Source organism: Aegilops tauschii, chromosome 5, assembly GCF_002575655.3.
Source record: "Aegilops tauschii subsp. strangulata cultivar AL8/78 chromosome 5, Aet v6.0, whole genome shotgun sequence".
Classification (NCBI taxonomy): Eukaryota; Viridiplantae; Streptophyta; class Magnoliopsida; order Poales; family Poaceae; genus Aegilops; species Aegilops tauschii.
In genome coordinates, this window is record NC_053039.3 from 249587115 (window position 1) to 249609746 (window position 22632).

Genomic DNA, 22632 nt, shown 5'->3' on the forward strand with positions numbered 1-22632 from the left:
CTTGGTGTTCGGCCTTCTCATGCAATGACCTCCGAACATTCGTCAGCGCAGGTCACCCCGTCACTAAGGTTTCATAAGCGCACCCCACGCCAAAATTCAGGCGCAACCCGCCTTGAGGTAGGCCTCCTGAGCCCTGTGCTGGCTCACGAGTGTCCAGATACACCTCCTCCAAGTTCTGCCGTGCCAGCCACGCGTATGAACGAAATAGGGATGTACACGCCCGGAGACTGTAGCACAGAGCTCCCTGCCCACGCCTAGTGGAAGCCCCACGCTCAGCTCTGGCGGATACGGTCGAACCGCGACCATGCCCATGCCCAGCGGAAGCCCCATGCTCCGCGCTGGTGGATAAACAACTGAGGGTGCCCTATGGGTAGCACCAACCTCAGGACAGCCTCTCAGCTCTTCAGGCGGCACTGCTCGTAACATTCCCCTAGGATGCATGCATGAAGGGTTGGACACGGTGCGTGCACTTAGGCCAGGCCCTGGCCCACAGGCCTGCCTCCGCGTATGCCACCTCACCAGGTCCTTGGTACCTGGTTTTCCTGCGTCCCCCAAGCGAAGGCTGGCGAGAAAAAGGTATGAAGGGCCTCAGATTAACCTCGTTGTCGCCCACGTTTCCTTCATGAGGGCCGCTCGCACGTCAAGGGGAACCCCTAAGCATCACGACTCAGGGGACTCACTAGTCACGTAGCCCTTCGCCCCTTGGCCTCGCCTAGGCATCGCGACCTGATGACCCAATGGCGGCCAAGGCATCGCGGGGCTGGGCCCTGCCGACGCAGAGCATGAAGGCAAGCATGAAGGAAACCAAGCGCGAAAAGAAAATTACGGAGTTCAAACAGTTATTACAAGCACCAAATGTATCACAAATTCAGGTAAAGTCTTACGCCTCCGCGAGGCACGATTAGTCGTTGCAGGATAAACTTCAGGGGGAAGGACCGTCGCCTCCATTGCCACCATCACCACCGCTCGCCTCGGTCGCAGCAGGCTCGTCTTCGATGGCGCCATCATCATCAATGTTGTCGCCTTCGCTGCCCGCGCCGACTGAGGCAGATCCACCATCGAGACAGGTGAACTTCCCGAGCAGCATGACCACATGGCCCTTCACGACCTCCGCTGTGTCGGCGCGTAGCTCGAGAGGAACGGGGCCTGTCACGGCATCAAAGTCGAAGCTGGCGTCATGGAGATAATGGTTCTTGAAGACGCGTGTCGTTGGTACAAAGAAGAGGTCACGGCATTCTGCCTCCAGGATGGCGTCCACCTTGGCGCCGACACCCTCAAGCTCCGAGGCGAGGAAAACTTTGCATAACCATCCTCGGGGACCGTGAGCGGGCCATTGAACCCTCCTCTGCAGATCGACTTCAGTGCTCGGTGAGCCCTGAGCTCAAGGGTGGTGAAGGTGTCGCAGTCCGCCACCGCCTTCTCCTCGGCATTGGCAAGGATCTTCTCCTGGCGCGCAGTGATACGTCTCCAACGTATCTATAATTTTTGATTGTTCCATGCTATTTTATTATCAATCTTGGCTGTTTTATAATCATTTTATAGTCATTTTATATCATTTTTTGGTACTAACCTATTGAAATAGTGCCAAGTGCCAGTTGCTGTTTTTTCCATGTTTTTTACATCGCAGGAAATCAATATCAAACGGAGTCCAAATGCCACGAAACTCCATGATGATTTTTTATGGGCCAGAAGGAAGCAGATGGGCCCTGGTTGCACCTGGTGGGTTGTGCCCACCTCGGGTGCCCCCGTACCGCTTCTTTGCTCTATAAATACCCCAAAAATACCAGAACCCTAGAAGCGTCGACGAAATATTCATCCAGTCGCCGCAGAGTCCAGAACCACCAGATCCAATCTAGACACCATCACGGAGTGGTTCACCACTTCCATTGGTGCCTCTTCGATGATGCGTGAGTAGTTCCTTGTAGACCTTCGGGCCTGCTACCTCTTGAGCATGCGTTGGTTTTCCCTTGAAGAGGAAAGGGTGATGCAGCAAAGTAGCGTAAGTATTTCCCTCAGTTTTTGAGAACCAAGGTATCAATCCAGTAGGAGGCCACACGGAAGTCCCTCGTACCTACACAAACAAATAAGAACCTTGCAACCAACGCGATAAAGGGGTTGTCAATCCCTTCACGGTCACTTGCAAAAGTGAGATCTGATAGAGATAATAAGATAAATATTTTTGGTATTTTTGTTATAAAGATTAAAAGTAAAGATTGCAAAATAAACGGCGCCAAAAATAGCTAGTTGTCAGGAGATTAATATGATGGAAAATAGACCCGGGGGCCATAGGTTTCACTAGTGGCTTCTCTCAAGATAGCATAAGTATTACGGTGGGTGAAGAAATTACTGTCGAGCAATTGATAGCAAAGTGCATAGTTATGAGAATATCTAGGCATGATCATGTATATAGGCATCACGTCCGCGACAAGTAGACCGACTCCTGCCTGCATCTACTACTATTACTCCACACATCGACCGCTATCCAGCATGCATCTAGAGTATTAAGTTCATAAGAACAGAGTAACACATTAGGCAAGATGACATGATGTAGAGGGATAAACTCAAGCAATATGATATAAACCCCATCTTTTTATCCTCGATGGCAACAATACAATACGTGCCGTTTCCCCTTCTGTCACTGGGATCGAGCAATGCAAGATTGAACCCAAAGCTAAGCACTTCTCCCATTGCAAGAAAGATCAATCTAGTAGGCCAAACCAAACAGATAATTCGAAGAGACTTGCAAAGATAACACACCATACATAAAAGAATTCAGAGGAGATTCAAATATTGTTCATAGATAATCTTGATCATAAACCCACAATTCATCGGATCTCGACAAACACGCCGCAAAAAAGAGTTACATCAAATAGATCTCCAAGAAGATCGAGGAGAACTTTGTATTGAGATCCAAAGAGAGAGAAGAAGCCATCTAGCTAATAACTATGGACCCGAAGGTCTGAGGTAAACTACTCACACATCATCGGAGAGGCCATGGTGTTGATGTAGAAGCCCTTCGTGATCGATTCCCCCTCCAGCGGAGCGCCTGAAAAGGCCCCAAGATGGGATCTCACGGGTACAGAAGGTTGTGGCAGTGGAAATAGGGTTTCGTGGTGCTCCTGGTTGGTTTCGAGGTACATGGGTATATATAGGAGGAAGAAATAGGTCAGTGGAGCTGCGAGGGGCCCACGAGGGTGGGGGCGCGCCCAGGGGGCAGGCGCACCTCCCTGCCTCGTGGCCTCCTCGTTGATTTCTTGACGTCCACTCCAAGTCCTCTGGATCACGTTTGTTCAAAAAATAACTCTCCTGAAGGTTTCATTCCGTTTGGACTCCGTTTGATATTCCTTTTCTCCGAAACACTTAAATAGGCAAAAAAACAGCAATTTGCACTGGGCCTTGGGTTAATAGGTTAGTCCCAAAAATAATATAAAAGTGTATAGTAAAGCCCATTAAAGATCCAAAACAGATAATATAATAGCATGGAACAATCAAAAATTATAGATACGTTGGAGACGTATCAGGGCCCGTAGTTAGTAGCTAGATGGCTCTCTCTCTCTCTCTTGCTGAATTCTCAATACAATGGTCTCTTGGAGATCCATATGATGTAACTCTTTTTGCGGTGTGTTTGTTGGGATTTGATGAACTTTGAGTTTATGATTAGTTATATCTTTTTATATCCATGAAAGTTATTTGAGTTTCTTTGATCTCTTCTATGCATGATCTCTTATAGCCTCGTATTTCTTCTCCGATATTTGGGTTTTGTTTGGCCAACTTGATCTATTTATCTTGCAATAGGAAGAGGTGCTCGGTAGTGGGTTCGATCTTATGGTGCTTGATCCCAGTGACAGAAAGGGAACTGACACGTATGTATCATTGCTACTAAGGATAAAAAGACGGGATCCCTATCTGCCGCAATAGATAACGGATCTTGTCTACATCATGTCATCATTCTTATAGCATTACTCCGTTTTTCCATGAACTTAATACACTAGATGCATGCTGGATAGCGGTCGATGTGTGGAGTAATAGTAGTAGATGCAGGCAGGAGTCGGTCTACTAATCTTGGACGTGATCCTATGTAATTATCATTGCCTGAATATCGTCATAATTATTTGAAGTTCTATCAATTGCCCAACAGTAATTTGTTTACCCACCATTTGCTATTTTCTTGAGAGAAGCCACTAGTGAAACCTACGGCCCCCGGGTCTTCTTTTTCATATATTTGCCTTGCGATCTACTTTTCCTTTGCCTTTTTATTCAGATCTATTAAACCAAAAATACAAAAATACCTTGCTGCGTTTTATCTCTATTTATTTTATTTGGCGTTCGAACTATCAATCTACTACAATTTACCTCACGTCTGTTTGCCTATCTTGAGGCGTCGTACCCCAGAAGGGATTGACAACCCCTTTAACACGTCGGGTTGCGAGGTGTTGTTGTTTGTGTGCAGGTGTTGTTTACGTTGTGTTGCTTGGTTCTCCTACTGGTTCGATAACCTTGGTTTCATCATTGAGGGAAATACCTACCGTCGTTGTGCTACATCATCCCTTCCTCTTGGGGGAAATACCGACGTACTAACAACAACCATCAAGGATAATTTCTGGCGCAATTGCCAGGGAGGATCTTCAACATAACCAGGTTCCTAATCACAAATCCCATCCCCTTGCAATCTACATTTTTTTCATTTGCCTCTCGGTTTCCTCTCCCCCACTTCACAGAAATTTGCCGTTTTATTCGCCTCTCTTTCTCCGTTCGCCGTTTCCTTGCCAGATCTGTTTTTGAGTGCTATCTTGTTGTGTGGTCATCATGACTCAAGAGAACACCAAGTTATGTGACTTCTCAAATACCAACAACAATGATTTTATTGGCACTCCGCTTGCTCCTCCTGCAACTAGTGCGGAGACTTGTGATATTAATACTGCTTTGCTGAATCTTGTTATGAAAGACCAATTTTCCGGTACTCCTAATGAGGATGCTGCGTCCCATCTTAATACCTTCGTGGAATTATGCGATATGCACAAGAAAAAGGATGTGGACAATGATGTGGTCAAGATGAAATTATTTCCATTTTCTTTGCGTGATTCTGCAAAAAATTTGGTTCTCTTCTTTGCCTCGCAATAGTATCGATTCGTGGAATAAGTGCAAAGATGCTTTTATCACTAAGAATTTTCCGCCTGCAAAAATTATTTCCCTTAGAACCCAGATCATGAATTTCAAGAAACTTGAACACATGAGCATGTTGCACAATCTTGGGAAAGGATGACAATGATGCTAACTAATTGCCCAACTCATGGGTTAAATCTTTGGATGATCATACAAAAAAATTAGGTGGGGTTGAATTTTTTTTCTCGAAATCTTTTAGATTCCGCCGCGGGTGGAACTTTTATGGAAATTACTTTGGGTGAAGCCACCAAATTGCTTGATAATATCATGGCAAATTATACACAATTGTTGGGGAACGCAGTAATTCCAAAAAAATTCCTACGCACACGCAAGATCCATCTAGGTGATGCACAGCAACGAGAGGGGAGAGTGTTGTCCACGTACCCTCGTAGAGTGAAAGCGGAAGCGTTATGACAACGCGGTTGATGTAGTCGTACGTCTTCACGATCCGACTGATCCTAGTACCGAAAGTACGGCACCTCCACGATCTGCACACGTTCAGCTCGGTGACGTCCCACGAACTCTAGATCTAGCTGAGTGTCGAGGGAGAGCTTCGTCAGCACAACGGCGTGATGACGGTGATGATGAAGTTACCGATGCAGGGCTTCGCCTAAGCACTACAACGATATGATCAAGGTGGAAATCTGTGGAGGGGGGCACCGCACACGGCTAAACAATCAACTTGTGTGTCTATGGGGTGCCCCCCGCCCCCCGTATAAAAAGGAGTGGAGGAGGGGAGGGGCCGACCCTCTCTATGGCGCGCCCTAGGGGAGTCCTACTCCCACCGGGAGTAGGATTCCCTCACTTCCCTAGTTGGAGCAGGTGAGGAAGGAAGGAGGAGAGAGGGAGGAAGGAAAGGGGGGCCGGCCCCCCACCCAATTCGGATTGGGCTTGGGGGGGGGCTCCTTGGCCGCCTCCTCCTCTCTCCCACTAAGGCCCAATAAGGCCCATATACTCCCTGGGGGGTTCCGGTAACCTCTCGGTACTCCAGTAAATGCCCGAACTCACCCGGAACCATTCCGATGTCCAAACATAGCCATCCAATATATCGATCTTTATGTCTCCACCATTTTGAAACTCCTCGTCATGTCCGTGATCACATCCGGGACTCCGAACAACCTTCGGTACATCAAAACACATAAACTCATAATATCGATCGTCACCGAATGTTAAGCGTGCGGACCCTACGGGTTCGATAACTATGTAGACATGACTGCATAACAACATATGTTGTTCCCTTTGTCATCGGTATGTTACTTGCCCGAGATTTGATCGTCGGTATCTCAATACCTAGTTCAATCTCGTTACCGGCAAGTCTCTTTACTCGTTCCGTAATGCATCATCCCGCAACTAACTCATTAGTCACATTGCTTCAAGGCTTATAGTGATGTGCATTACTGAGAGGGCCCAGAGATACCTCTCCGTAACACGGAGTGACAAATCCTAATCTCGTTCTATGCCAACCCAACAAACACCATCGGAGACACCTGTAGAGCATCTTTATAATCACCCAGTTACGTTGTGACATTTGATAGCACACTAAGTGTTCCTTTGGTATTCGGGAGTTGCATAATCTCATAGTCATAGGAACATGTATAAGTCATGAAGAAAGCAATAGTAATAAACTAAATGATCAAGTGCTAAGCTAACATAATGGGTCAAGTCAATCACATCATTCTCTAATGCGTGATCCCGTTAATCAAATGACAAATCATGTCTATGGCTAGGAAACTTAACCATCTTTGATTCAACGAGCTAGTCAAGTAGAGGCATACTAGTGACACTCTATCTGTCTATGTATTCACACATGTACTAAGTTTCTGGTTAATACAATTCTAGCATGAATAATAAACATTTATCATGATATGAGGAAATATAAATAACAACTGTAGTGTTGCCTCTAGGGCATATTTGCTTCAGTCTCCCACTTGCACTAGAGTCAATAATCTAGATTACACAGTAATGATTCTAACACCCATGGAGTCTTGGTGTTGATCATGTTTTGCTCGTGAGAGAGGCTTAGTCAACGGGTCTGCAACATTCAGATCCGTATGTATTTTGCAAATCTCTATGTCTCCCTCCTTGACTTGATCGCGGATGGAATTGAAGCGTCTCTTGATGTGCTTGGTTCTCTTGTGACATCTGGATTCCTTTGCCAAGGCAATAGCACCAGTATTGTCACAAAAGATTTTCATTGGACCCGATGCACTAGGTATGACACCTAGATCGGATATGAACTCCTTCATCCAGACTTCTTCATTTTCTGCTTCTGAAGCAGCTATGTACTCCGCTTCACACGTAGATCCCACCACGACGCTTTGCTTAGAACTGCACCAACTTACAGCTCCACCGTTCAATATAAATACGTATCCGGTTCGTAACTTAGAGTCATCTGGATCGGTGTCAAAGCTTGCAACGACATAACCATTTACGACGAGCTCTTTGTCACCTCCATAAACGAGAAACATATCCTTAGTCCTTTTTAGGTATTTCAGGATGTTCATGACCACCGTCCAGTGATCCACTCCTGGATTACTTTGGTACCTCCCTGCTAAACTAATAGCAAGGCACACATCAGGTCTGGTAGACAGCATTGCATACATGATAGAACCAATGGCTGAAGCATAGGGAATGACTTTCATTTTCTCTCTATCTTCTGCAGTGGTCGGACATTGAGTCTGACTCAATTTCACACCTTGTAACACAGGCAAGAACCCTTTCTTTGCTTGATCCATTTTGAACTTCTTCAAAACTTTATCAAGGAATGTGCTTTGTGAAAGTCCAATTAAGCGTCTTGATCTATTTCTATAGATCTTGATGCCTAATATATAAGCATCTTGACCGAGGTCTTTCATTGAAAAACTCTTATTCAAGTATCCTTTTATGCTATCCAGAAATTCTATATCATTTCCAATCAACAATATGTCATCCACATATAATATTAGAAATGCTACAGAGCTCCCACTCACTTTCTTGTAATACAGGCTTCTCCAAAAGTCTGTATAAAACCATATGCTTTGATCACACTATCAAAACGTTTATTCCAACTCTGAGATGCTTGCACCAGTCCATAAATGGATCGCTGGAGCTTGCACACTTTGTTAGCATCCATTGGATCGATAAAACTTTCAGGTTGCATCATATACAACTCTTCTTCCAGAAATCCATTCTGGAATGCAGTCTTCTACATCCATTTGCCAAATTTCATAATCATAAAATGCAGCAATTTCTAACATGATTCGAACAGACTTAAGCATCGCTACGGGTGAGAAAGTCTCATCGTAGTCAACTCCTTGAACTTGTCGAAAACCTTTCGCAACAAGTCGAGCTTTGTAAACAGTAACATTACCATCAACGTAAGTCTTCTTCTTGAAGATCCATTTATTCTCGATGGCTTGCCGATCGTCGGGCAAGTCAACCAAAGTCCACACTTTGTTCTCATACATGGAGGCCATCTCAGATTTCATGGCCTCAAGCCATTTCGTGGAATCTGGGCTCATCGTCGCTTCCTCATGGTTCGTAGGTTCGTCATGGTCATGTAACATGACCTCCAGAATAGGATTACCGTACCACTGTGGTGAGGATCTTACTCTAGTTGACCTACGAGGTTCGGTAGTAACTTGATCAGAAGTTTCATGATCATCATCAATAGCTTCCTCACTTACTGGTGTAGAAATCACTAGAACTGATTTCTGTGATCAACTACTTTCCAATAAGGGAGCAGGTACAGTTACCTCATCAAGTTCTATTTTCCTACCACTACTTCTTTCGAGAGAAACTCCTTCTCTAGAAAGGATCCATTCTTGGCAACGAATGTGTTGCCTTCGGATCTGTGATAGAAGGTGTACCCAACAGTCTCCTTTGGCTATCCTATGAAGACACATTTCTCCGATTTGGGTTCGAGCTTATCAGGTTGAAGCGTTTTCACAAAAGCATCGCAACCCCAAACTTTAAGAAATGACAACTTGGGTTTCTTGCCAAACCACAGTTCATAAGGTGTCGTCTCAACGGATTTAGATGGTGCCCTATTTAACGTGAATGTAGCTATCTCTAAAGCGTAACCCCAAAATGATAGCGGTAAATCAGTAAGAGACATCATAGATCGCACATATCTAGTAAAGTACGATTACGACGTTCGGACACACCATTACGCTCTGGTGTTCCGGGTGGTGTGAGTTGCGAAACTGTTCCGCATTGTTTCAAATGAAGATCAAACTCGTAACTCAAATATTCTTCTCCATGATCAGATCGTAGAAACTTTATTTTCTTGTTACGACGATTTTCCACTTCCCTCTGAAATTCTTTGAACTTTTCAAATGTTTCAGACTTATGTTTCATCAAGTAGATATACCCATATCTGCTCAAATCATCTGTGAAGGTCAGAAAATAACGATAGCCGCCGCAAGCCTCAATGTTCATTGGACCACATACATCAGTATTTAGGATTTCCAATAAATCTGTTGCTCACTCCATTGTTCCGGAGAACGGAGTTTTACTCATCTTGCCCATGAGGCATGGTTCACAAGTACCAAGTGATTCATAATCAAGTGATTCCAAAAGTCCATCAGAATGGAGTTTCTTCATGCGCTTTACACCAATATGGCCCAAACGACAGTGCCACAAATAGGTTGCACTATCATTATCAATTCTGCATCTTTTGGCTTCAATATTATGAATATGTGTGTCACTACTATCGAGATTCAACAAAAATAGACCACTCTTCAAGTGTGCATGACCATAAAAGATATTACTCATATAAATAGAACAACCATTGTTCTTGGATTTAAATGAATAACCGTCTTGCATCAAACAAGATCCAGATATAATGTTCATGCTTAACGCTGGCACCAAATAACAATTATTCTGGTCTAAAACTAATCCCGAAGGTAGATGTAGAGGTAGCATGCCGACGGCGATCACATCGACTTTGGAACCATTTCCCACGCGCATCGTCACCTCGTCCTTAGCCAATCTTCGCTTAATCCGTAGTCCCTGTTTTGAGTTGCAAATATTAGCAACGGAACCAGTACCAACTACCCAGGCACTACTGCGAGCATTAGTAAGGTACACATCAATAACATGTATATCACATATACCTTTGTTCACCTTGCCATCCTTCCTATCCACCAAATACTTGGGGCAGTTCCGCTTCCAGTGACTAGTCCCTTTGCAGTAGAAGCAGTCAGTCTTAGGCTTAGGTCCAGACTTGGGCTTCTTCACTTGAGCAGCAACTTGCTTGCCGTTCTTCTTGAAGTTCCCCTTCTTCCCTTTACACTTTTTCTTGAAACTGGTGGTCTTGTTGACCATCAACACTTGATGCTCCTTTTTGATTTCTACCTCCGCAGCCTTTAGCATTGTGAAGAGCTCGGGAATTGTCTTATCCATCCCTTGCATAGTATAGTTCATCACGAAGCTCTTCTAGCTTGGTGGTAGTGGTTGAAGAACTCTGTCAATGACACTATCATCAGGAAGGTTAACTCCCAGCTGAGTCAAGTGGTTGTGGTACCCAAACATTCTGAGTATATGTTCACCGACAGAACTATTCTCCTCCATTTTGCAGCTGTAGAACTTATTGGAGACTTCATATCTCTCAATCCGGGCATTTGCTTGAAATATTAACTTCAACTCCTGGAACATCTCTTATGCTCCATGACGTTCAAAACGTCGTTGAAGTCCCGGTTCTAAGCCGTAAAGCATGGCATGCTTGCCTATCGAGTAGTCATCAGCTTTACTCTGCCAGACATTCTTAACGTCATCAACATCATCTGCAGAAGGCCTGGCACCTAGCGGTGCCTCTAGGACGTAATTCTTCTGTGCAGCAATGAGGATAATCCTCAAGTTACGGACCCTGTCCGTGTAGTTGCTACCATCATCTTTCAACTTAGCTTTCTCTAGGAACGCATTAAAATTCAAAGGAACTGTAGCATGGGCCATTGATCTACAACAATATAGACATGCAAAATACTATCAGGTACTAAGTTCATGATAAATTAAAGTTCAGTTAATCATACTACTTAAGAACTCCCACTTAGATACACATCCCTCTAATCATCTAAGTGATCACGTGATCCATATCAACTAAACCATGTCCGATCATCACGTGAGATGGAGTAGTTTCCAATGGTGAACATCACTATGTTGATCATATCTACTATATGATTCACGCTCGACCTTTCGGTCTCAGTGTTCTGAGGCCATATCTGCATATGCTAGGCTCGTCAAGTTTACCCGAGTATTCTGCGTGTGCAAAACTGGCTTGCACCCGTTGTATGTGAACGTAGAGCTTATCACACCCGATCATCACGTGGTGTCTCGGCACGACGAACTTTCACAATGGTGCATACTCAGGGAGAACACTTGTACCTTGAAATTTAGTGAGAGATCATCTTATAATGCTACCGCCGAACTAAGCAAAATAAGATGCATAAAGGATAAACATCACATGAAATCAATATAAGTGATATGATATGGCCATCATCATCTTGTGCCTTTGATCTCCACCTCCAAAGCACCGTCATGATCACCATCGTCACCGGCATGACACCTTGATCTCCATCGTAGCATCATCGTCGTCTCGCCAACTATTGCTTCTACGACTATCGCTACCGCTTAGTGATAAAGTAAAGCAATTACATGGCGATTGCATTTCATACAATAAAGCGACAACCATATGGCTCCTGCCCGTTGCTGATAACTGTGTTACAAAACATGATCATCTCATACAATAAAATTTAGCATCATGTCTTGACCATATCACATCACAACATGCCCTGCAAAAACTAGTTAGACGTCCTCTACTTTGTTGTTGCAAGTTTTACGTGGCTGCTACGGGCTGAGCAAGAACCGTTCTTACCTACGCATCAAAACCACAACGATTTTTTGTCAAGTGTGCTATTTTAACATTCAACAAGGACCTGGCGTAGTCACACTCGATTAAACTAAAGTTGGAGAAACTGACACCCACCAGCCACCTGTGTGCAAAGCACGTCGGTAGAACCAGTCTCGCGTAAGCGTACCGTAATGTCGGTCCGGGCCGCTTCATCCAACAATACCGCCGAATCAAAGTATGACATGCTGGTAAGCAGTATGACTATTATCGTGCATATAACATCTACGAATAGACCTGGCTCTGATACCACTGTTGGGGAACGCAGTAATTTCAAAAAAATTCCTACGCACACGCAAGATCCATCTAGGTGATGCACAACAACGAGAGGGGAGAGTGTTGTCCACATACCCTCGTAGACCGAAAGCGGAAGCGTTATGACAACGCGGTTGATGTAGTCGTACGTCTTCACGATCCGACTGGTCCTAGTACCGAAAGTACGGAACCTCCACGATCTGCACATGTTCAGCTCGGTGACGTCCCACGAACTCTAGATCTAGCTGAGTGTCGAGAGAGAGCTTCGTCGGCACGACGGCGTGATGACGGTGATGATGAAGTTACCGATGCAGGGCTTCGCCTAAGCACTACAACGATATGACCGAGGTGGAAATCTGTGGAGGGGGGCACCACACACGGCTAAACAATAAACTTGTCTATCTATGGGGTGCCCCCCTCCCCCGTATATAAAGGAGTGGAGGAGGGGAGGTGCCGGCCCTCTCTATGGCGCGCCCTAGGGGAGTCCTACTCCCACCGGGAGTAGGATTCCCCCCTTCCCTAGTTGGAGTAGTAGAGAAAGGAAGGAGGAGAGAGGGAGGAAGGAAAGGGGGCCCGGCCCCCCACCCAATTCGGATTGGGCTTGGGGGGGGGCCCGCTCCTTGGCCGCCTCCTCCTCTCTCCCACTAAGGCCCAATAAGGCCCATATACTCCCCGGGGGGTTCCGGTAACCTCCCGGTACTCCGGTAAATGCCCGAACTCACCCGGAACCATTCCGATGTCCAAACATAGCCATCCAATATATCGATCTTTATGTCTCGACCATTTCGAGACTCCTCGTCATGTCCGTGATCACATCTGGGAGTCCGAACAACCTTCACTACATCAAAACACATAAACTCATAATACCGATCGTCACCGAACGTTAAGCGTGCGGACCCTACGGGTTCGAGAACTATGTAGACATGACCGAGACTCATCTCCGGTCAATAACTAATAGCGGAACCTGGATGCTCATATTGGTTCCTACATATTCTATGAAGATATTTATCGGTCAAACCGCATAACAACATACGTTGTTCCCTTTGTCATCGGTAAGTTACTTGCCTGAGATTCGATCGTCGGTATCTCAATACCTAGTTAAATCTCGTTACCGGCAAGTCTCTTTATTCGTTCCGTAATGCATCATCCCGCAACTAACTCATTAGTCACATTGCTTACAAGGCTTATAGTGATGTGCATTACCGAGAGGACCCAGAGATACCTCTCCATAACACGGAGTGACACATCCTAATCTAGATCTATGCCAACCCAACAAACACCATCGGAGACACCTGTAGAGCATCTTTATTATCACCTAGTTACGTTGGGACGTTTGATAGCACACTAAGTGTTCCTTCGGTATTCGGGACTTGCATAATCTTAGTCATAGGAACATGTATAAGTCATGAAGAAAGCAATAGCAATAAACTAAACGATCAAGTGCTAAGCTAACGGAATGGTTCAAGTCAATCACATCATTCTCTAATGATGTGATCCTGTTAATCAAATGACAACTCATATCTATGGCTAGGAAACTGTAGCGACCCGACCTCAAACGGTCAAGTCTGTGTGCTTCAGTGTCATTCCTGGATCGGTAATGCTGACACACACAGTACTCGTAGGATTTATAATAGAGTAGCAATCACACACTTATTACATCGAATGTCTCAAAAGAGAACTTATTACAATAAATATGGCTTAAGGCCATCTAATACGATAACAGCGGAAGGCTTGGAAGATAAAGTTAGTCCATCAACTCCAACGACATAGCTGAGCTGCACGACAATGACCTAGCGAACCTTACTCCTCGTCTGAAAAGTCTGCAACATGATACGTTGCAGCCCGAAAACGGGTCAGCACATGGAATATGCTGACAATGTAACATAGTAGAGCAATGAACAGAATAATGCTACCACTATATGCAAATATGGCTGGTGGAGGCTCTATGGTTATAAGGTTTTTGCGAAAAGCCAATTTTTTCCTACAACAAAGGGATAAGTTTTATTTTAACTATGATGGTAGTTGAAACATCATTTAGAAGGTTCCTCCAACTCAATCCCAATTAAAGTAATTCATTAACCCAACAAAATTTAAATTAGAGTGATGAGATACAATAGGATAATCCAAGTACTGGATACTCAAGATGTCCATAACCGGGGACACGGCTAACCATGATTAGATTGTACACTGTCCAGAGGTTTGCGCACTTTTCCCCACAAGACTCGATCTCCTCCGTTGGATTTCTTGCACTACATGATGTTTGAGAAACGGATGACCGAGACACAGTCTTTCGGAAGCATTAACTCTTTACTCTGGGTGGACAGTTACACCTACTTTCCCTCTACATCTGCTAGCCCACCACTAAAAGAGGTCACACAACTTACTCAAACTATGCCAGAGCCCATAATGGCTTGTGGCTGCACACGGAAGTTTCTAGCATGAATAATATTAAGATCCCTTTGAGCCTGGGTGGCGGACCGTAGGATGATCAGACGGGTTCTCCGGGATATCCTAGGACAACACTGGATTCTCCACGTGCCCAAACAAGCAATCCACCCAGATGTGTATTAAAGTTTCCACCTTAAGTTGAACCATTAATTAAGAATCTCACATCTGTCATGGATACACTCAAACCCAATCCACGTCTACGAGCATAGCATAGCAATATAAGCATAACGTAGAAGTAACTCCCAGGGTTTGATAATAAACAGGACAATAGGTTCTACCTCATCAACTACTTCCCAAACCCACAAGTTAAGAGATCCTACTCATGCAATGTGTGAGGGTTGTATCTAATGCATGAAAACTGGGTAATAAAGGGGTATGATCAATGTGTTACTTGCCTTGCTGACGATCCGCAAAACCTAGGGACTCGTAGTAGCACGCTTTGCACTCCGGGAATTCTATCGCAAACAAACAATAGCATACATAAGCAATCAATCAAAGATGCACGGGTAAAACTCAAATAAGAAGATCTAACCAGAAAGTTCAAATTAAGAACTCCGGTTTGCAAAAAGAATCAAATCAGACGGAGCAACGAAACTCAAACTGCGAAAGAAACAAGATCCGATTACTAATCTGAACTAAAGTCAAATTTTACAGTACCAAAATCTTGTTCAAGTTGGTTAAACAGAAAGAGGGTTTCGAGACGAAGATCTAGGCGCTTGAATCGCCTGATTCCGATAAATGAGCGAAAAGATAAACTTAAACGAAAATCGGATCAGTAATCGCGATCGAAAATAATCGCGAAAAACCCGAGAAAAAGAAAAACGGACGAACAGGCTAACGAACGAACGTTCGTTGTCTGTGACTAACGGGCGAAAACCGTTCGTTAAAACGAACGTACGGTTGAACGTCCGCTAAATAAACTAAACCGAGAAAACCGATGAACCGATCAAAAAAACGCAACTAGGTTTTTTTTTAAACCGACAATTTTTACCTAAACCAAAAAAAACGAACGGCGAGATTTGCGAACTCCGGCGCGGCTCCGGCGGCTTCCGGCGAGCGGGGCGGCGGCGCGGGCGACGGCGGGGTGGCGCGGGTGGTGCGGCGGCGAGGCGGGCGGCGCTAGGCGGCTCGGCGGCGGGGGCTGCGGTGGCGGGGTGGGGTGGCGATGTGGGGGCGGGGGTGGCGGCTTTTAAGGAGGGGAGGGAGGCGGTGGCGGCGTGTCCGGGACGGACACGTCCTGGCGGCGGCGCTGCTCGGGAGTCCTCTCCTGAGCCGGTGCGGGGAGGCGTGCGGATGGGCCGGCTGGGCCTCGGCCCAGTGCGGTCCGGCGGGAACTTTCTTTTAACATATTCCGCCGAAATAAAATCCTAGAAATATAAATAAAAAATCTAAAAATACCAAAACAAGTTTTCACCGTCTAAATAAAATATTTAGAACAGGGTGAACATTTTCTTGGCCTAAAATGCAATTTTGAAAAATGCACCTTGTTTCTAATTCAAATAAAATTTCAATAAAAACCCAATAAAAAAAATATTAATCTGATTTTAATATTTTTCCTCCAATATTTCATTTATTTTGGAGAAGTCATATTATCTCCTCTCTTATTATTTTTTATGAAATATTTTGGAGAGAAAATAAATAAACCAAAGTGATCCTTGTTTCGATATTTGATAAAAGTCAAATATGAAAAACATGAAATCCCCAACTCTCTCTCCGAGGGTCCTTGAGTTGCTTAGAATTTCGAGGATCGCGAAACGAAATGCAACAAAATATGATATGCATGAATGACCTATGTATAACATTCCAAATTGAAAATTCGGGATGTTACAAACCTACCCCCCTTAAGATGAATCTCGCCCTCGAGATTCGGGTTGGCTAGAAAATAGGTGTGGGTGGTCTTTGCGAAGATCATCCTCTCCTTCCCAGATTGCTTCATCCTCGGTATGGTGGCTCCACTGAACGTTGCAAAACTTGATAACCTTACTACGAGTAACTCGGCTGGCAAACTCAAGAATTTTGACTGGTTTCTCTTCATAGGTCAAATCACTGTCCAACTGAATTGCCTCCAGGGGTACTGTATCTCTCAGCAATATATCGGCCATCTCAGCATGACACTTCTTCAACTGGGAAACGTGAAACACATCATGAACTCCTGACAGTCCTTCGGGTAACTCCAACTTGTAGGCAACCTCTCCCATGCGTTCCAAAACACGGTATGGTCCCACAAATCTCGGGGCTAACTTTCCCTTAACTCCAAAACGTTTAACACCTCGCAAGGGTGAAACTCGCAGATACGATATGTGTCCGATTTCATAGACTACCTCCTTGTGTTTTGAATCTGCATAACTCTTCTGCCTTGACTGGGCTACCTTCAGTCTATCTCGAATCAATTTAACCTTCTCTTCAGATTCCTTAATCAAGTCCGGTCCAAACAACTGGCGGTCTCCAACTTCATCCCACATCAACGGTGTTCGGCATCTTCTCCCATACAAGGCTTCAAACGGTGCCATCTTCAAACTGTCCTGGAAACTGTTGTTGTATGAGAACTCCGCGTAGGGAAAGTTGTCATCCCAACTAGATCCGTAGTCTAGTGCACAGGCTCTCAACATGTCCTCCAGAATCTGATTGACTCTCTCAGTCTGTCCATCTGTCTGTGGGTGAAAAGTTGTACTGAACTCCAGTCTGGTACCCAAGGTCTGGTGCAACTGATGCCAAAATTTTGAAGTAAACTGCGTTCCTCTATCTGATACGATGGTCCTCGGAAATCCATGCAGACATACGATCCTGGTCATGTATACCTTGGCCAACTTCGCACTTGTATACGTGGTTTTCACTAGGATAAAGTGAGCCACTTTGGTCAAGCGATCAACTACAACCCATATAGAATCATATCCTGATTTGGTCCTGGGCAATCCGGTGATAAAATCCATGCCAAGCTTATCCCACTTCCATTCGGGTATTGGCATAGGCTGTAGCAATCCTGCTGGCTTCTGATGTTCTGCCTTCACTCTCTGGCATACATCACATACGGCTACATACTCGGAAATATCCTTCTTCATACCAGTCCACCAGAAATGCTACTTCAAATCCAAATACATCTTGGTGTTTCCGGGGTGTATCGAGTATGGCGAGTCATGAGCTTCCTGTAGAATCAACCTTCTGAGCTCCGCATTATTGGGCACATATATACGGTCCTCAAACCATAAGGTGTCGTGCTCATCCTCACGAAATCCTTTGGCTTTCCCTTCACTCATCTTCTCTTTTATCTCAGCAATCTCCCTGTCGTCCTTTTGAACTTCTCGAATCTTTTCCAATAGTGTTGACTGAACCTCCAATGTTGCCACAAAACCTTTAGGAACTATCTCCAATCGAAGTTCCCTGAGATCCTCGGCTAACTCCTTTGGCATCCCTCCGCTTACGAGGGTGTTAACATAACTCTTACGGCTCAAAGCGTCTGCTACGACATTGGCCTTTCCTGGATGATAATGCAGCTTCATATCATAATCCTTTATGAGCTCCAACCATCTCCTCTTCCTGAGGTTAAGCTCCTTCTGTGTGAAGATGTGCTTCAAACTCTTGTGATCCGTGTATACATCGCAACGGTTTCCAATGAGAAAATGTCTGCAGGTCTTGAGCGCATGCACTACGGCTGTTAACTCCAAATCATGCGTGGCATAATTTAACTCATGCGGTTTCAGTTGTCGTGAGGCATACGAAACAACTCTTCCGTCTTGCATCAGTACTCCTCCAAGTCCTAAGCGTGAAGCATCGCAATACACTTGGAAGTCCTTGCGTATATCCGGAAGAATCAGCACTGGGGCTGTAGTCAAACATTTCTTCAACTCCTGAAAACTTGCTTCACATTCATCAGTCCAGTGGAACTTAGTGTCCTTCTTCAACAATGCTGTCATAGGCTTTGCAATCTGAGAGAAATTCTCAATAAATCTCCGATAATATCCCGCGAGTCCAAGAAAACTGCGGATCTCTCCAACTGAGGTGGGTGCCAACCACTCAGTGACTGACTGAACCTTGGTAGGGTCCACTGCTATACCTTCTCCTAATATAACATGTCCAAGAAATCCAACTTCCTTCAACCAAAACTCACATTTGCTGAACTTGGCATACAACTGATGTTCCCTGAGCTTCTCCAGAACCATACGTAGATGCTCCTTGTGCTCCTCTTCATTCTTCGAGTATACCAAGATATCATCAACGAACACCACAACAAACTTATCCAAGAACTCCATGAACACCTGGTTCATCATACTCATGAAATAGGCAGGGGCATTAGTCAGTCCAAAAGACATGACCGTATACTCATGCAGCTCGTACCTTGTGGTGAAAGCTATCTTAGGTATATCCTTCTCTCGAATCTTCAGCTGGTGATATCCTGATCGCAGATCGATCTTCGAAAACACTTTAGCTCCTGTCAACTGGTCAAATAAATCATTGATCATCGGCAGTGGGTACTTGTTCTTGATCGTCACTTCATTCAACGCATGATAATCAACCACTATTCTTAACGATCCATCCTTCTTCTCAACCAAGAGCACTGGTGCTCCCCATGGTGATGAACTTCGTCGGATGTAACCTTTCTCCAACAACTCCTTAATCTGCTTCTTGATCTCTTCTAGATCAGTTGCGGGCATCCGGTAGGGTCTCTTTGATATTGGCCCGGTGCCTGGCAATAGCTCTATCAAAAACTCGATGTCTCGATCTAGAGGCATGCCTCGCAACTCCTATGGAAAAACATCTGGGTAATCCTTCACTATAGGCACTTCCTCCGGAACAACTCCCGTGAGGGAATTTACATGGATCCTCCTAGGCGCATGCCTGGATACATACTTGATCCTTTTCCCTCCGGGGTGGTGAGCAAAATTGACTTACTCGCGCAATCGATGTTTCCCCTATACATCGATAGCCAATCCATTCCCAGTATCACATCCAATCCTTGTGACTCCAAAATTATCAGGTCTGAGGGGAAAACATGGCTTCCAATGGTCAATGGCATCTGAAAGCATCCTTGGCTTGCCATATACTCCGCTCCTGGTGAACTTACTAACATGGGTGTCCTGAGTACTTTAGTGGGCAGTTTATACTTATCCACGAATCCCCTTGATATGTATGAATGCGATGCACCAGTATTAAAAAGAATGATTGCAGTAAATGACTTAACCAAAAACTTACCGATAACGGCATCAGGCTGCTCCTCAACCTCCTCCACATTCACGTGGTTCACTTGTCCCCTGTTGAAAGGGTTGGGCTTCTTCCCAGCGCTTCCATTGCCATTCCCATTCTTCGCTTCAGGGCACTCAGTGGCGTAGTGTCCAGTCTTCTCGCAATTGAAATAAGTAATGTGACTTAGGTCCTTCTTGGCGAGTGTGGCTAGGTTAGAGCGGTTCTGATTACTACCTGCTCCGTTCCCGTTTCCATTCTTGGGGCCACTGTGGTTATGAGAACTCCCTCCATTGTGTGTGTGACCTCCATGGTTATGGACAAGTCCTCCCGAGTTCGGGGTTAAACGAGGCTTTTGCTGAGCTCCTGAGTTGTACCTTCCTTGTCCATACTTCCTTTTGCGGCTCTCAATCTGCTGCTGCTTCCCTTCAATCATAAGAGCCTTGTCTACCATCTCCTGGTAGTTGTTGAATGTTGCCACCATCAACTGCATGCTCATCTCATCATTCAGCCCTTCCATAAACTTCTCCTGCTTTGCGGCATCTGTGGCCACATCATCAGGGGCATAACGAGATAGCTTACTAAATTCATCCACGTACTGCCCCACAGTACGGTTCCCTTGGCGTAAGTTGCGAAACTCACGCTTCTTCATGCTCATAGCTCCAGTTGAGACGTGGGCTGTGCGGAATGCTTGCTGAAACTAATCCCAAGTAACATTGGCTATGGGAAATGTGGCTGTGTAATTCTCCCACCAGGAGGTTGCTGGTCCGTCCAACTGATGTGCGGCAAAACGCACCTTCTCTGCATCAGTGCAACCAGCGGAGGTCAACTCCCTTCCAATCCGGCGTAGCCAGTCATCCGCAACTATTGGCTTGGTGCTACTGGAAAACACAGGCGGCTGTAACCACAGAAAATGAGCTAAGTTGTCAACTGGTGGTGGTGGCGGAGGGTTGTTATTGTTGTTTTTGTTGTTGTTGTTGTTGTTGTTGTTGTTGTTGCCTTGGTTCTGGACTAATATCTGCATCAAGGCATTCTGCTGCTGGATCAACTGGGTGATCTCCGGTGGAAAGACAAATCCGGTGTCACGTCTCGGAGGCATCTGATGGGTTTAGAGGGGAGAGATTAGAATAGAAAAAGAGGTCTAGTGAGAAAACACTACCCATATGCACATGAGACAAACACAATCATGTCACTCAATCAATCAAGCAAGGGCATACAAACGGTCTAGAAAATCGTAACAAGTGCTCAAACTACTACTATATACATGGGGGAATACTACTAATCACTTGGGGGTCATCTAGAAATTTTGATCGGTGGAAGACTCCATGATGTCTGCTCTAGCTTCGTCTTCAAAGTCATCATCACTGTCGTCGGGGTCGGAATCGGTGTCGTCGATGATGATGTAGTTCTCCGGACAAGTGGAATCGTCGTCTTCTCCTCCTGACGCGGGGTCTCCCATGAATACTCCGATCTTGTTTATCAGGTCATCGTTCTTCTCCAATAGTGTTGCGATTTCTTCTTCATATCCATCGCGTGTAGACTTGAGTTCCTCTTCAAGCTCGGCGATCCTTATCTTCGCCTTCTCCAAATCCATCATGTCTGCGCACATCTGGTTTTCCTAGCGTCGAATGTGCTGGTTTAACTCCTGGATGAAAGCTGCAATGGACCTGTCCTTCCTGGTGCTGACTATCTCCCATTGCTCATCTCGGCGCCCACATATCTGGTAGATGGTGTCTTGAGGTCCTTGTGGTAAACTTCGCCCATGCGTCCCACGGTGATGTGAGCTGTCGTGCTCTTTCCTAGACTCCAGGTTGGTGCATCAAAGGAAAACTCTATGGGCTCGGTGACTGGCGTGAACGTCCTTCCTGGAAATTGAACTCGAATCATCCAGCGCTCCTCTTCTAGTAATGTGGCGTTGTAGGTCCCGGTGCAGCTTGGTATTCCAATGTTCAGGTATCTAGTGACTTCCTTCAAGTGTCGTCCAAAGGGTGTGTCTTCATCCGGTTGTGCAAACTTGTTCCTCGAATCCGCCATCCTAGAGAGTAGAAAATGGAGAGGAATCAAAAATGAGTAGAGAAGAGTGACCTATGGCTTAACTTAGTGGTCGTGTCCTACACTCAGCGTGTGCTCTGATACCATCTTGTAGCGACCCGACCTCAAACCCTGGATCGGTAATGCTGACACACACAGTACTCGAAGGATTTATAACAGAGTAGCAATCACACACTTATTACATCGAATGTCTCAAAAGAGAACTTATTACAATAAATATGGCTTAAGGCCATCTAATACGATAACAGCGGAAGGCTTGGAAGATAAAGTGAGTCCATCAACTCCAACGACATAGCTCAGTTGCACGGCAATAACCTAGCGAACCTTACTCCTCGTCTGAAAAGTCTGCAACATGATACGTTGCAGCCCGAAAATGGGTCAGCACATGGAATATGTTGGCAATGTAACACAGTAGAGCAATGAACAGAATAATGCTATCACTATATGCAAATATGGCTGGTGGAGGCTCTATGGTTATAAGGTCTTTGCGAAAAGCCAATTTTTCCCTACAACAAAGGGATAAGTTTTATTTTAACTATCATGGTAGTTGAAACATCATTGAGAAGGTTCCTCCACCTCAATCCCAATTAAAGTAAATTCATTAACCCAGCCAAATTTAAATTAGAGTGATGAGATACAATAGGATAATCCAA

The 22632-nt window shown here is 45.1% G+C and overlaps 1 protein-coding gene across 1 annotated transcript in view; it reads right to left on the reverse strand.

Moving 5' to 3' along the window:
- Window positions 1-922: 922 nt before the first annotated feature.
- LOC141022737 (uncharacterized) overlaps window positions 923-22632 on the reverse strand; it is a 237716-nt gene continuing 216006 nt past the window's right edge. The window contains exon 5 of the mRNA XM_073498996.1: window positions 923-1345. Coding sequence (XP_073355097.1) covers window positions 923-1345 — 423 coding nt within the window. The remainder of the gene's footprint in view (window positions 1346-22632) is intronic.